This window comes from Barbus barbus, assembly GCF_936440315.1.
Source record: "Barbus barbus genome assembly, contig: scaffold_64, whole genome shotgun sequence".
Classification (NCBI taxonomy): domain Eukaryota; kingdom Metazoa; phylum Chordata; class Actinopteri; order Cypriniformes; family Cyprinidae; genus Barbus; species Barbus barbus.
Window position 1 is genome coordinate 28057 of NW_027636789.1, and position 16500 is coordinate 44556.

General features: G+C 36.1%; 2 protein-coding genes across 2 annotated transcripts; one reads left to right on the forward strand and one right to left on the reverse strand.

The window, feature by feature from the left end:
• Nucleotides 1-3027: 3027 nt before the first annotated feature.
• Nucleotides 3028-5098, reverse strand: LOC306868618 (C-type mannose receptor 2-like). The gene is made up of 3 exons (XM_079414879.1): nucleotides 4748-5098; nucleotides 3796-4140; nucleotides 3028-3630 (listed from the first exon to the last, which is right to left on the reverse strand). Exons 1-3 carry the CDS (start codon nucleotides 5049-5051, stop codon nucleotides 3269-3271), a joined length of 1011 nt encoding a protein of 336 aa, XP_079271005.1. The 5' UTR covers nucleotides 5052-5098; the 3' UTR covers nucleotides 3028-3268.
• Nucleotides 5099-8649: 3551 nt separating this feature from the next.
• LOC306868616 (tripartite motif-containing protein 16-like) lies at nucleotides 8650-14618 on the forward strand. Its single transcript, XM_079414876.1, has 6 exons — nucleotides 8650-9307; nucleotides 9669-9764; nucleotides 9889-10122; nucleotides 11110-11257; nucleotides 11394-11441; nucleotides 13775-14618. Exons 1-6 carry the CDS (start codon nucleotides 8732-8734, stop codon nucleotides 14296-14298), a joined length of 1626 nt encoding a protein of 541 aa, XP_079271002.1. The 5' UTR covers nucleotides 8650-8731; the 3' UTR covers nucleotides 14299-14618.
• The last annotated feature ends 1882 nt before the right edge of the window (nucleotides 14619-16500 follow it).

Consider the following 16500-nt stretch of genomic DNA (forward strand, 5'->3'; position numbering starts at 1 on the left):
GGCCATTAACCGGTTAATAACGCTATTTTATCGTTCTATTTAATATTTGAAATTTGCTGTCAACCAATCAGGAATTCAAGTAGTACAGACTATGCAGATGTGATGCTGACGCATCCAGCGAGTGAAATGCCCGCTCGCGCTCAGCTGTGAACTCTAGTCGCAATGGCAATGAATTCTGCTACCATCTGTTTTAATGGGAGGTAGCAAAATCTGACAGGGTAGCACAAATCATCAGAACACCGGCGTTAGAGTTTATCCGACAGCAGTAAATGCATTCAACATCGCTTCTTTGAACGGAGAAAACACAATAAAACTATATTACATAAAAAAGAATATTCTATACACTAAATATATTTCACGTAAATCATTGACAGATTGACAAAAGAAACAAAAAAAGGCCTATACGGTTCATTTTGACGCATTCCAACGTTCTCAGAAAGGAAAAGGAGACACAGAAAGTAGTTTTCTTTATTTTGCAAAACCTTTACAGTTTTATTAGTTTTGCAATAGCTTGACAGTTTTGAATGATGTCTTGTATCTGTATAATCAACCATATCGCGCCGGCACCTCACGCGCACAAAGACACGCATTTTTGCGACATTGCAGCCAGTTCATTATCAAAATAAAATACAGTTAAAGAAACGAGTAAAAAGTTACAGAGCTCCGTTGTCCAATCTGTTGCGTTCAGCGTGATATATAGCGGATGTGAAGGATGATGTTTTACGTCGATGAAAGTAAAAGCCAGTAAATAATATTTTAATAGGCTATGCGTCGAGAATATGGAAGCATTTGGATTCGTGCCGAGTGACAGAGGTAGGCATCAGTTTCACCTTTAATTTGTTTTTGGAATGACGTTTTTATAGCCTATAGGCTATCCTTAAGTTTAGAGGATTTGTTGTGGAGAGAAACTAATAACTGTGTTTATAATGTTTGGAAACATTTTTGATTTACCAGCATTTTAGCCTTCATCATTTCTGAATAATAGCCTAATAAAATGTAAAAATCTAGAAAAGATGATGCTGTATTGGCTGTGAAGCGCACCGGGTTAAGATACCATCTCTTTCTGTATTTTTTTTTCTTTCTTTTTGTGTAAAGAAAACACTGTACTTTATTATTATTATTTTTATTATTATTACAGGCAAAGACAATTTTAAAAATAACAGTATTAACCTTACTGTTTATTCTTTCTACTCGAACCGATTTCGGACCGGTACTAATACAGAGGAACGCAGGAACCGTTTTCAAGCCCTGCTCCTGAATGAAGAAGACAACAGAGAGTGGAGATGCAATGTTACTCACAGAGATCAAGTCCAGAGCTCAGTCACATATCCTCCTGAGACCCAGCTCTGGAGTTTGTGCCTCTGTAGTGGACTTTCTATTTCAGTGTATTTCTCTGAGACCTCACATGTCACGGTTGTAAGTCTGGATGTCCTGTACAGAGCACATTCAGGGCTTTATAGAGATACTAAATGATGTTTCACCAGGACCACTGCCTCTCATAGATCTTTAAAGATGGCTAAATTTAATTTAGTGACAAATTTTACATCCTTATGGAAATATGATTATATTTTGTAATTGTCATTTAAAACTGAATACTTTTCAAATTGTTGGTCATAAAGCGACATCTCAGGAAAATGTTATGGGTTTTCAAATTCAGATATGACTTCATTTCATACATGTCCACTGTAGAGGACACCTGGACTAAAATCATTTATTATGCATTTTGGGAGACATAACAATTGAATAGGAAAATAAATTGTATATCTATTTTGTTATGAAATATTAGATATTATTATGAAAATCTGGCCAATTATTACTCCCGTTATGACAATTCTTTTTTCAACATGCTGTCCCAACAGCAACCCATTAATATGCAAATTAGATACAGTATAGATACACTGTGTTTAATGGGAAAACCAGTTTATGGACATTTTTACACACATATTGCATAAAACAAAATGGTATATCAAATCATTTGGTTATATATTTTATAGTTGAGAATCATCCTTAAACAAAGTTTAGAAGAAAAAAATCCTGAAACCTAAAATAAATCACATTGTTTTTGCCTTTTTGATGTCTATTCATGCCATTTTATTTTTAGAAAAACTTGGTTGTATTAACTATTGAGAAAACATTAGTTTTGTTCACATTGTTTTGAGAAAATGATTTGCATGATTTGTATGAAATGAATGGAAACGCTCACTCTGTTTAGGACAATTACAAAGTGTTCAGATCAGTGTTTTGAGAACAGTGACCTCAGTTTGGAGAAATGGGTCAAATCGATTGAGAAAAACTCGAATATATGGTTAGCTAATTATGTTAGAATACAATATTGACATTTCAATATAAATCATCAGCATTCACAGAAGTACAACACACCATTGTCTTTGAAAGTATCCATTCGTCACCTGTGATGTCATTTCTAATATAAAGACATGATTATTACAACAAACTTAATGTAAGAGAGAGAGAGAAGTAGCACAAAAACACATGCAGAGGTCCTTAAAATACAATATACATACAGCATTCTTCAGTTACATTAATTATGTCATGATAAAAACAGTTTAACTACATATGTGGTGCCTTTTGACCCCTCACAGAATTAGTCATGTTGAAGTAAACCACACAAAGAAAGAATAGCATGTAAGTAACGTAGTAAATGACAAGTTGAACGAGTTCGTAAAAGAAAAACATGATGCATTAACAGCAATTCTGTCCAAAAACGCTCTTAAACTGTTGAAAAAATAAGTCACAGGAATCACTGATGAATCAACAAAAAATCATCCGTCTGGAGGAGAATACACCCTCCGAAGAACAATTAGCACAATTCACAGCTTGAAGTAAACAAATTTCTACTTTTTTAACCATTAGGCAGTGATTATACAGTGTCATTAAAAATGTCTTCAAAGTTTTAAATCTGATCCGAAATCAGGTAAAAATCATATAGACACTGGTTCATATTCTCAAAGCGGAAAGCCACTGAAACTGTATCCATTTTGAAACAAATACAATGTATTGAAACTTTGTTTACTGAAATCACGGGACTTTGACAATTTGAGATGTGCTTCTAATAACTGGTTCAAAACATATGGTTTGCAAAAGTTTTGAAGCTTTGCAGTGTAGTGTTTCGCAAGCAGCCATCACAACCATCAGGTACAACTGCCTACTGATGTTGAAATGATTATATATTATAATTTCCAAATCAAGTGATACTTGGAAATGAAGATAAAGTGAACACGATCTTACATGAAAGTGCATCCATTCAAGCTTAATATCTGCTGCAGATGAAGTTGAGTTCATCAGTTTCAGGACGGCTGATCCAGCGCTGATCTCCTGCAGACTGAACTGCTCCAGATCTCACTGTGTGTTCACAGTCTTCCTCTGATGTGCCGTTCCCTGGAGCCCAGTTCTGATAGCACACCGTCTCTCCACTCACCCAGAACCAGATGCCCACAGTGCAGGAGTGACGTAAACCCAACCACATCGCAGCAGTAGACGCCCGTTTAACCACGTTCATCACCTCATGCTGAATCTCTTCTGAATGAACCGAGACCAGATCCACATGTTTCTGTCTGCAGTATCTCAGAGCTTCAGACCACGTCAGATTCTCTCTGATCACAATCAGTTTATCTGGAAACCAAACAAAGCACAAGCAGAAACTAGAGAGACAATGATCCACAAAACAAAACATGCAGAACAAACACTGTGGAATTGATCATGTCAGATATGTAGCGTAAACTTGAAGATAACTGGAGGTGATGATGAATTGTGTGTGTTTTGTGAGGATCTGCTCACCTTCATGACACACAAAAGGATATGTCTTGGTGCAAGTCATGTCTAACCATTCTCCCTGAGAGTTTGGTTCTGTCACTGTACACTTCTCATCACTTCTACCATTTGGTTCAGCAGACTTCCAGTATGTGAATGAGGAGTTACTCTGATCTGACCACTGCCATGAGTCTCTGAACAGACCGATCCAGACATGTGATCCAGATGAATGATTATCACTAATGATATTCTGAACCTGTTGATTCTCATTCTCGTTTCTTACACTGACCAGATCAGTGTGATTCTGTCTGCAGTATATCTGAGCATCTCTCCAATTCTTCATCTGATTGACAAAAACGAGTCCTGTGTTCGCTGTAAGAAAAACAAATGGAAACACATATATGAATCAGTTTGTTCATTATTCTTATGCTGCTTTATGGATTAAATGTGAACAGGAACAGTGGTGGAGACATCAGAAACATGTCATTCAAAACCTTTTCTTTCTAAAGCTGCTGATATTTTGAATATTCACCATATCTTCAGGATCATTTTAATGATTTAACATTAGTGAACATCATGATGATTTTGAAGTGCTGTGTATTTGTGCATTATATTTCCTCTCAGGAATACGTGATTCAGACACAAAGAACCAGACGAAAGAAACGTCAAACAGAGGAAGATGTTACACTGCAGCTAAATGTTAATTAACTAGTCCACAGAAACATTTTACTGGACTGTATATTTGTCATTTTAAACCATTATAGTCGCACACAGTGTTTAATAGTTTTTAATGCACTTTCATTCCTACATGGACTAGACATTTTTTTTTCTAGAAAATATTGTCTATGAACATTGAAAGTATGATAAATATCCAGTCTTTTCTATATACAATATCAAATTAAATATAGTGCTTATTATCAAATTTAGTAAATGGAAAATCTATCAATGAATGGTTGTAATGTTAAATAGCTGCACTCACTGTTGTTGCAGATGAAATGACGATTATCACTACATGGCAAATCCTCCCATTTTCCATTCAACATCATTGCACAATCATCTTTGCCTTCGGGTTGTCCAGAAGCCCAGTTCAGATAGAGCGCAGGTTCACCTGAAGACCACTGCCATTCATCACGACCCGTCTTCTGCAGCCCAATCCAGACATGCTGAACACCACCATCTTTCACACTCTTCTTCAGCTCGTTCACGTCGTTCATGTTGTCAGCGGTAGCCAGATCTGTGTAATTCTCTCTGCAGTATCTCTGAGCTTCAGGCCAGGTCTTCATCTCATTTATAAAGTGATACTGACGCTGAACACATTCAGATACGGAGAAGAGAGCTGTGAAAGAGAGGGTTTGATCATAACAGGGTCAATCCTAATGAAACCATAAACCATAAACACACTAACCAATGAGAAGAAGAATGAAATGTAGAGTTTGGTCCATTTCTAAAGAAGGAAAATATAGATTCAAGCAAAATGTAAAAATCCCTATATACAGTATTACACTATTTTCTGTCCTGAGTCAGATGTTTCTCTCTGCAGCTTGATACTATCTGATTATTATATCTGCACTCATCCCTTCTTCAGCACAATACATCATTTGTTTATTTCTGTCTAAAAATGTAAATGCTCCTTTCTTCCTAATTTGCATGTGTGTCCACATCTTTTCTCTATGCTGTTCATTATTGCTGTAATTCTTTGGAAGTGTGTTCATTTGAGTACGCTAGAGAGTGGACTGAGCGTCTGTACAAAATTGTATTTCTATCATCACAACTCTCAGAAGATTGTAGCACTGCATTTTTTTCTGGTAATGCATTTAAAAAAAAAAAGTAAATATCAACATCACTTCTATAGGTTTGTTCTCTATTGATTATAAAACATTCAGCTGTAGATACACAAATACACTAATGAAAATACACAGAGCCGATCCTCCCTTTGAGCAGAATACACAAGCTGCGTACGGCCCCCGAAACACCAGGGGCCACTGCTCTCAAAGATGTTTTAATTTTAGTTTCGTTTTTGAATTTGGCCAGTAGTTATGAAACAACACTGAAACTACTGATCAAATGACATAAATGGGTTACAGTGAAAGATAATGATGATTATCCAGATATGTATCCAACAAAGACATGGTCCTACAGTCTAAATATGATGAAAATTCAATGGATGATGATTCTGAAAGATATAAAATGTATTTTGAGTAGAAGATTTAACTTCCGCTGAGCTTGCTACATGTGTTAGAGATGTCTGTGTCTCACAGCTCAAAGCTTTCTTGCTCTATGAGAGCGATGGCATGTTATGAATACAACTCAACTGATGTGATCAGAGAAGGGGGAGAATGTGATGGAAATTGCTATATTTTCTATGTATTCTCTATTTTCCATATGTTTTATTTGCACAGGTTTCACCTTCAGCACTATTCACCATCACCTTCAAAGATGTCTGTGTCTCACAGTAAAATATGTCAAATATGAGATAAAAACACAAAGGTTTTGCCTACATCTTATGATTAATCTGTCAGGTTTTTAAATGTGTTAAATGTGATTGCTGTTATTATTGAATTTCATTAGTCCCACGATTAATGTGCGGCTGTTCGCAGGAAAGTGAGCAAGACAGGACATTTATTTATATCTGGTTCACAATTGTTTTGCATTAGTGTTGCCAAAATTTTGGACATTTCTCAATATAGTTTGAAACTTTGTGATTTTTTTTTCTTTTAAAAATGAAAAATAATTTAGAAAACACTCTTTGAAACGATTCACTAAAGGCAGTCTGGCAGTATTTTCTGATCATATGTTCATCACAGAAGCCATAATGAGCCATTTTCATACAAACACTGTGTCTCTGAGTTCATTTTCAATTGAAGGCAGCCGTTTATTTTGTCCAGAAACAGTATAAATGATGTCTAATGAGACTGCAGTTGATCTTATAAGACGTTGAAAATAAGTCCACAATGAGCACATCTGAACTAAATTTGAACCTTCTAGAGGCGTCCTGACATCAATATTGGACGCTCAGAAGACGTCATATAAACTTTCATTCTGGCTCCTCAGGAGACGTCATTTCAACGTGCAACAAAGACATAATATATACAAAATAATAATGCACCTAAAAGCTGGTTTGCTAATAAACAAAAGAAGAAACTTTGTCATCTGTCTCTCTGTTTGTTTGTTTGTGTTGAATATGTTACAGCAGTGTAAAGCCTCCACAGGGGGATTATTCGTGCTCGTCTCGGTTTCTTCAAGGCGTTGGTGAGATCAGGTAATACTTCTTACTGTACTAACCAGACTTTATACACATCACTATGTTTTTAGTAATTGCTTGAAATTAGAAGATTGAGAAGGCAATCGCTTAATAAAACCTATAATATTTTTATATTATTAATAACATGGTAAAATATTAAAGATATTTTCTAATGTATTTGATTATTTGTAAATTAATTGTTTTATGCAAGGAAACCGTGATGGGTTATTAATGCACGTTTAAAAGAGGGATGAAATCAGAAATCATAATGAATATGATCTGCTGATGTTGATGTGTTTTGATCAGTTTGTTCAGATGATGCTGCAGCCGCGCGCTACTAACTAACCAACCTTTAACTACCCATTATAATCTAAACACTTCTCTCACTTCTTACATTTTGTTTCAGTACTTGCTTGAAATTATAATATTGGCAAACACACATTTAATACAACTAAAACGGATATTTTGCAAGTAATACTGTGTAGGTACTTAAAATTGAAAATGCTGTATAAGTCATTATGAATGTGTATTATGGCATGACATTGTGAAAGGTTAGCTATACTAAAATAAACGGGAAACTCTTCACCATGGGCTGTTTGTCATTATTTCACACTGTATCCAGTGCTGGTGTGTTACTGTGTTTATCCTGCAGGGGCTGGCGCTTCATTATCTGTGAGCCATAATCATCAACATTTCAAGAAATATTTCACTATGTGTAATGAATCTAGATAATATATGGGTTTCACTTTCTGAAATGAGTGACAAAAATATTGATCTTTTAAAATTGACATTATTGATACAGTCTTGCCAGGAGAGTGTGTAGATCAGGAATCAAGAGGATCTGTGTTGATGCTTTTTCTGTTCCTCCTGAAAATAGAATAAAACTCAGTTTGTCACAAAACTCTCTCTTTACTGAAACATTACACATTAGTGCTAGTGTTTATTCCAAAGTTTGTCAACAGTATTGTGTGTAGATGTAAAGGAATCTCTGAAGTTAAGTGGAAAGCTAGAAGTGCGTAATACATCTTCTCTAATATTAAATCTAACACGATAATGGCGCTAAACATGCTCGTAAATAACACACACACACATTCTGTAATTTGATTACCACCCATTTAAAATGTAACTGTAACGAAATACAGTTACTGGTATTTTATATTTTAAATACGTAACGACTTTACGTGTATTTCGTTACTCCCCAGCCCTGCTAATATCACAACAGTCAGAGCCACCTTGTGAACTACTCACTAATTCATTCATCATGAGTTTCCTGTTAGTTAGTGTGTTACTCATTTGTTCCTGTGTAGTTATTCTTTAACAATGGACCAGTGTTTTAAAGTGTTACTAATTATTTAACATGAGGCTTTTCTGAATGTCAGAGCAGCTCTGGTCTTGGAGAGCCACTGTCACGCAGAGTTTAGCTCCAAACCTGATCAAACTCACCTGCCTTTAGCTTTCTAATAATCCTGAGTAATCTGGATGCAGTATTAGTATTTTTATTTTGTAAAGGTGTTTATCTAACTTTGTGTTCTCACTAACTCTGAGTTTCAGTGTGAGACTGACATCTAGTGGACATTTCAGTATGAGAGTTTACAGACTTACAGACAAACTTGTTTTGCACACGTCTCTCAAACACAGAACCAGGAAACTCAGTTAAAAGAAACTGAAACTGATCTGCTGTTGAGCTGTTGTTTGTGTGTCTGTTTTGCTGTAGACGGTGAAATGGCTGAAGCCGGTGTTTTTTCAGTGGAGCAGTTCTTGTGTCCAGTGTGTCTGGATCTCCTGAAGGATCCAGTGGCCATTCCCTGTGGACACAGTTACTGTATGAGCTGCATTACAGACTGCTGGGATCAAGAGGATCAGAAGAGAGTCTACAGCTGCCCTCAGTGCAGACAGACCTTCAGTCCAAGACCTGCTTTAGGAAAAAACACCATGCTGGCTGAAGTGGTGGAGAAACTGAAGAAGACCAAACTAGCAGCTGCTGTTCCTGCTGGACCTGGAGACGTGGAGTGTGACATCTGTACTGGAAGAAAACACAAAGCTGTCAAGTCCTGTCTGGTGTGTCTGGAGTCTTACTGTCAAACTCATTTTGAGCGTCATGAGGAGTTTCGCTCAGGAAAGAGACACAAAGTGACTGATGCCACTGGACGACTGCAGCAGATGATCTGTCATCAACATGATAAGCTTCTGGAGGTTTTCTGTCGTACTGACCAGCAATGTGTTTGCATGCTGTGTGCAATGGATGAACATCAAAACCATGAGACTGTATCAACTGCAGCAGAGAGAAAAGAGAAAGAGGTATGAACTGAAATGAATGCTGACACTTCAAGTGTTTCTCCTCACTGCAGTATCCAGCTGTATCATGGGTGCATCATGTGATCTACTCTCCCATTGGGTGTTACTACACGACAGCTCTGTGCATTTGAGCAGGAGTTGAACTTTGATCATTTTTGTAACATTGCTCAAGTTCTCTGCTCAGGAATAATCATATATGTCCCCTTCATGTGAAAGGACTTCATGTCTAACCTAAATTCATATAATGATCTTACAACTCTTGAGAAACGCTGTAATGAAGAAAACAGGCACCTTTTTACAAGATGAATTTATGATAGTTTTATGCAATAAGTCTTGGGTTTGCTGTTTTTAATTTCTCCTCCAGAAACACTTGAAGGAGACACAGAGTGAAATCCAGCAGAGAATCCAGCAGAGACAGAAAGATCTTGAGCAGCTGAGAGCGGCTGTGGAGTCTCATAAGGTGAGTTTGGAGAAGAAGAGAAGTTTGAGACTCAGTTTGACTCCTCTTTCAGTCCCACTGAAGCCGCTGTGGCTCTCAGGCTGTGAGGAAGCAGTAAGAGCTGATTGTGATGTGTGTCTAACAGCGCTCTGCACAGACAGCAGTGGAGGACAGTGAGAGGATCTTTACTGAGCTCATCCGCTCCATTGAGAGAAGCCGCTCTGAGGTGACACAGCGGATCAGAGATCAGGAAAAGACTGCAGTGAGTCGAGCTGAAGGACAAATGGAGCGACTGGAGCAGGAGATTGATGATCTGAAGAAGAGAAACACTGAGCTGGAGCAGCTTTCACACACAGACGATCACATCCATTTCCTGCAGGTAACAGAGATCTAGAAAAAAAACAGAGTAGACTTTAGCAAGATCTGTGAGTCTTTAATTAACTGACATTTATTATCTGAAGCACACTGATTGAATAAGAATCATTCTGCTGCTGGGAATGTAGTCAGGAATATTGTCTCGTGATGTTGTTTTTACTGTAAAACTGGCTTCAGTCAGGTACTCTGCAGCAGTGAGGTGACCTGATGAAACATGCTAATAATAGAGACCAATACGCATTATATGACTCTTTTATTTGCCCAATTAAGCATTAAAATCATAGTCTTAAGCATGTTTAACCCTCTGGTACTCTTAGATCATTTTGTCCAATAATGTTTATATTTTGTTTGTTTATTATTATTATTGTACTTTATTGGAATGGGACGAAGCTTGGTAAAGGTTTTGGCTCTTGCTACATGAACACACACCAAAAAATAAAAAAATTAAAAAGTTAAAATTAAAAGCCAAGTGTCTTTAGTTTCAGATAGAAATGTAATTTTCAGGTCTTTGCTCAAACAGTGGTTAAGAGGTAATAAATTAATTATAATTACTGCATAAATATAATTTATAAACTTTAACCAAACCTGAAAATACAAAATATTAAAAACAAAACAAACTAAAAAATCTAACTAAAATATAATACATTCATTTCAATAAAATAATAAAAAAAAATAAAAAATAATGTGAGGATGACCAGAGGGTTAAACTTCTCTCAATGATGCATCATGACACAGTAAATATTTATTCACATATTATTTAATGCAGTGTTTTAAGTGGGCAGCTAAACATTACATTATTGAGGAATTAATTGAAAGAAAGCAGGTGTTTTTCTAGGCAGTCATGTTTGGAAGCTGGAACAAGAGACTTGTGAACTTTTACCAGAAATGTCTCTCACTCTATTTACTATTTCTTTGCACTCACTATTATTTTATAATTTCTTTGTTTTAATAATCAGATGTTTTTCTGGTTTATTGATTGTTGTTCCTGTAGAGTCTTCAGTCTCTCTCAGCTCCTCCTGAATCTACAGAAAACATCTCTGTCAGTTTCCTCTCTTCTTTTGATACTGTGAGAGAATCTGTCCGTCAGCTGAGACACAAACTGGAGGATTTCTGCAAAGAGGAGATGAAAAAGATATCTGGTAAAATATTAGAGATTCATCTGCTGTCTGTAATGAGACAAACAGCATCTAATATTATCATGAAAATGTTAGAAATGTCTGAGGAATGGATACAGGCATGGTTTTCTCTCTGTGTTTATATCTGTTCTTTTCTCAGTCACTCACAGTAACATTGTTCCCAGGACCAGAGAGGACTTCCTACAATGTAAGTCACTAACAAACACAATAACACACACTGAGATACTTCATCTAGTAAGTTTAGTTTAAAGTGACAGAAAACATTATCAGTGTTTTTATTAATCATGTGCAGTTTAGGCAAATTTATTACAGAATATTGCAGTTTACTAATTACTTCCCTAAGGTTCGAATCAACTTACTTACAGCTTACTCTGCCTTCTTGGAGGCTATTTACAGTAACTCCGCCAGCCAACGTTTGGTTGAGCTGGACAACATTACAAAACATGATCTTCTGACAGCAGCTCACGTGGCATTGGTGGTAAATCCCGGGACATTTTTGATGTGATTATAATTTATAATTTACACTCAGTACGTTATTATTGCATACTGTTTCATAAAGTACTGCAATACTGATTAACACTCATTTAATTTGAAGTTACTTTCTTAAAATCAGTACAAACTAACATACAAATAAATGACGTGATAATAAATTGATGTCCAATAGAGGAGAGCGGGGCACAGAGTAACACTTTTTAACTTTCTCAAACTGTGTAAATTCACATGGGGTTCAGAGTATATTTAATTATCCACAGTAATCTCACACTTGTCTAGTACAAATATGACGCTTTGTTTCATAATTACAGTGTAGACGTTTTTCTTTATTTTTAACATCAAAAATAGGAAGTGAAATCAAGATTCAAGATTTTTTTTTATTGGTCACATACACAATTATACAGAATATAACCAGCAGTGAAATGTGACAACATGCCCCGTAGGTGGGGTACATTGTAACATCTGAGGGGTACGTTTGACAGCTTAAAATGTTCTGATCTTATGAAAAAAATATACAACACCAACTAAAATATTTTGTCAATAAAATAAAATCATTATTTATTTAAAATAAAATAATGGTGTTTTTAAGAATGAAAAGTAATCTGATTTTTGAGTTTGACTGAACATATTGCAGCCATGCCTGGGACGGCCCATATAAACGAGCCAAAGTGCTTTACATGTCTTGAAATAACAATTTCTGAACATTAAACATTGATTGTCAGTCTTTATTGACCTGTTTCTCATTAGAATGTATTAAAGTAATCTTACATCGCTAATGTCACAGAATAGCACGGCAGGACAGATTGTATCTGAACAGCTGGAGTTTAAAACCGGTTAGTGTCTTCTGCTAGTTATCCAAGCATTAAACTGATAAATAACAGATTTGAGATTAAAATAATAGCTGATTTGTCTCATTTTAAATTAATAAAAACTGAGATGAGAAATTTTCTTAAGCCAGAAATATCATGTTACTAAAATAAATGTTCAGCGATATCTTCAAAAGACTATAGGGGGCGATTTCGGATACAGCCCTAGTCTCGCGTAGCCAGCTTTCTTCTTTCGTGAATGAGTTTGGCGCCACCGGACCGAAAATAAATGTGACACTCGCGTCTCCCGGAAATCCGGTTTAATTCAACCAGTCATATGTCGACTTCGGCTGTATCCGAAATCGCCCCCTATATAGACAGACATTTTAAGTGGTGTTCGAAACCATAGTGGATGTTCTCGAGTGCACTCATTCAATCCCACAATGCACCGCAAAAACGAGTGTTCAAACGATGTACACTCAACGGCTAGAGAATCCCCAGAATGCACTGCGAGAGTCGCGCGCCGAATGAATTCCCGCGTCTCGCCAGAAGATGGCGCCCGCAGCTGAATCATCCATTCATTGATTTTAGAAGCGCTCGTCCACGGCGTAATAAAACAATTAGTTGTAAATTGACTATTAGGGTTTATACATAATGTGCATAATAATGTAATATACATAATATGCAAAAACGGCAGTCCTTCCGGTGCACTCAGTGTCCGAATTCACTCACTCGTTTTCATTCACTCCTTCAAGTGAACTATATGAGTGGACTAATGTAGGGAATAGTGAATGAGGGTATAGGGGGCGATTTCGGATACAACCTTCGACATTCCTGAAGTGTTTCCAGAAAAGTTTCCGTGGGAGTGACTTCTGAGGCTGACCCTGTGTTACTTTGTGCCCCGTGCTGCCCAATAGTTCATTCATACTTTAATACTGACTGATCATCATAGCAACAATACAACAAATCCAGTACTTTTCTGAAAATGCAGCTTGACTTGTTTGTCTGTTCTGTCCAGATATCTGCAGCTTTCTGTGCTTGTGTGTGAATTGTAGACCTGCATGTGAATGTGTGAGCATTTGTGTTCATGTACAAGAAAAGAAAAGCATAACCAAATAAAATGAATCCATTTTCAAAAAAAACACTTTTTCAGTCTGAGCAAAGAGTTTTTTACAGTTTAACTTTAACAACCAGTTAGTTTTTTTGTGTTTTTCTTCATCAGATTCCCATCAGTTCACTCTGGATCCAAACACTGCACATAAACACCTCCGTCTGTCTGAAGAGAACAGAGTGGTGACTGACACTAACACACCTCAGCCGTATCCTGATCATCCAGACAGATTTGATCGTTATCTTCAGGTGTTGTGTAGAGAGAGTGTGAGTGGACGCTGTTACTGGGAGATTGAGTGGAGTGGGAGTAAAGGTGTGGATATATCAGTGTCATATAAGAGCATCAGCAGGAAGGGACCTGGTTATGAGTGTGTGTTTGGATATAATGATCAGTCCTGGAGTTTGTCCTGCTCTCTCTCCAGTTTCTCATTCTGTCACAATAATAAAGAGACTAAACTCCCTGTTGGCTCCAGCTGCAGGAGAATAGGAGTGTATGTGGATCTCAGAGCAGGAACTCTGTCCTTCTACAGCGTCTCTGACACAATGAACCTCATCCACTCAGTCCAGACCACATTCACTCAGACGCTCTGTCCTGGGTTTTATGTTGGTGGTCAATCATCAGTGAAACTGATATAGTTTCCTCATCTCTCAAACTGTCTGAAAAGTAAGGTTTTATTATGCCATGTTTTACCTGAATATTTTTGTCTTACTGTTATAATATTTGAGAAAACAACTTATTGTGTAAACTTTGTAGATTTTAATGTAACAATTTTGAGTAAACATTCAATGTCCAGTATACTGACATATGCAGTTTATTTTACATCCATATTACATGTTTGCATGATTTGATCAGTTTCAGATATTATTAGATTCATAATAATCAGATGCATCTGTTAACTGTAGTGTAAAGGTGGAATAAGAATACATGTGGAAATTACATATGACTGACTGATGTGAATCTGGGTTGACATTTATTCTGAACATCAGTATTTGTGACATCACAATGACGTCAATGATTAGTATGTTTAATTAGGATTTATGTAAATTTATGGTGTAATATGAATTTGTCGATAGCTTCATTAAGTTTAAATCTAATTTTCTAATTTTCTTAACTAAAGGCTCGAAACGCATTTGGCTCATATTTTGAACCGATGTGCAGCCGCTGAACTTTTTCTTTTGTATAAACTGAAGGTAAACAGTGGAGTTATTACATTTACATCTACCAAACATACTGATTTTCACTGATGTATACAGTATGTACACACACACACACACACACACACACACATACTAAGGTTGAGGTAAGTTGGAGCTAAACTCTGCAGGACAGTGGCCCTCCAGGACCGAGTTTGGACACCCCTGTTCTATATGATTTTTATTTTACTTTCTAATGATAAGCACAACAACAAGCAGTTCTTTATCAGACCTGAGCACAGTCAGTGGAAAATACACCGATGTAATGCTTCAGTCAATGTACACGCTGAAGAATGAGTTGTTGAAATGTATAAATTAGTGCAGTCAAATGATTAATCATGATTAATCGCATCCAAAATAAAAGTTTTGTTTGCATAATATATGTGTGTGTGAACTGTGTATATTTATTATGTATATATAAATACACACACATGCAAGTATATTGAAAATATTTACATGTATATACATTTATATTATACATATATTATACATTAACATATTTAATATATAAACATAACATATTTTTCTTAAATATATACATGCATGTGTGTGTACTTATGTACATAATTAATATACACAGTATACACACATATATTATGTAAACAAAAACGTTTATTTTGGATGCCATTAATCACGAATATAGAAATGCATATATAAAAGTAAAAAACAGGGACTGTTTACTTAATATTTTACAATGAAGGTCTGAAAGATAAACATACCAGTAGATTGGTTGCATCATACACTTTGTTCACACTGCTGTTTTTTTCTTTCCATTCTTGGGAAAGCAGTTTCTTTTTTTCCTCAAGCGTTTGCTTATATGGCTGCTTGGCACTGCAGTGTAGACACGGTTTGCTTGCTACTCCCAATTTTTTTCCTGCATATGTAGCAGTCCTTTAGAGTAGGCATCTGAAAAAAGAAACATAAACGATAATTAGAGTACTACATGCTGTGTTAAGGGGATAAGAAATATTTTGTCTATGTTGACGAGAGTCACAGCCTCCTAAAATATTGTCACCACACTGACCTAACTTGCAAAGCTTTTAAAGAAAACTGTAGCTGTATAATGCTACAGTACAGTAGAGTTCTTAACAAATACCTACTGAGAATGACACATGTGAGTTATGTAGTATAACAGATGCATTCATCCTAAAAGAATGCCCACATGGACACATGTAATCGACTGGTGTATGATGATGAACAAACTTCTGTTACCAAAAAGGTTTATTTATGTACTACAATTTGATAAAGATGTCTGTGGCCAAACATAATACAGTACCAAGTTTTAAGTACTGACGTTGTTTTTTGTTTTACAGTGGTTTAATGACCATATATAATTATTTCTCGGTCTCTTTATTAGAATATAACCACAATATACAGGAAATTTGTATGCAGTAGTAAAGAACAGAAATAAAAAAACAGCTTCTATAAACTAAAGTGTCACTTATTTAGTGACCTACTTGAGCAATAGCGGGACCCTGGCTCTCTTAAACCTAAATGCAATAGAAAAGGACTAGAATAGCCAGGAAAACTTTAAAGTTTACACTATTTATTGTTATCCTGAGGAGCTGCTAAACTATTGGCAGTAAATATCTATTCCATATTTATATTCCATTGTATTTCTTAAAAACAATTACTTTATTTGAA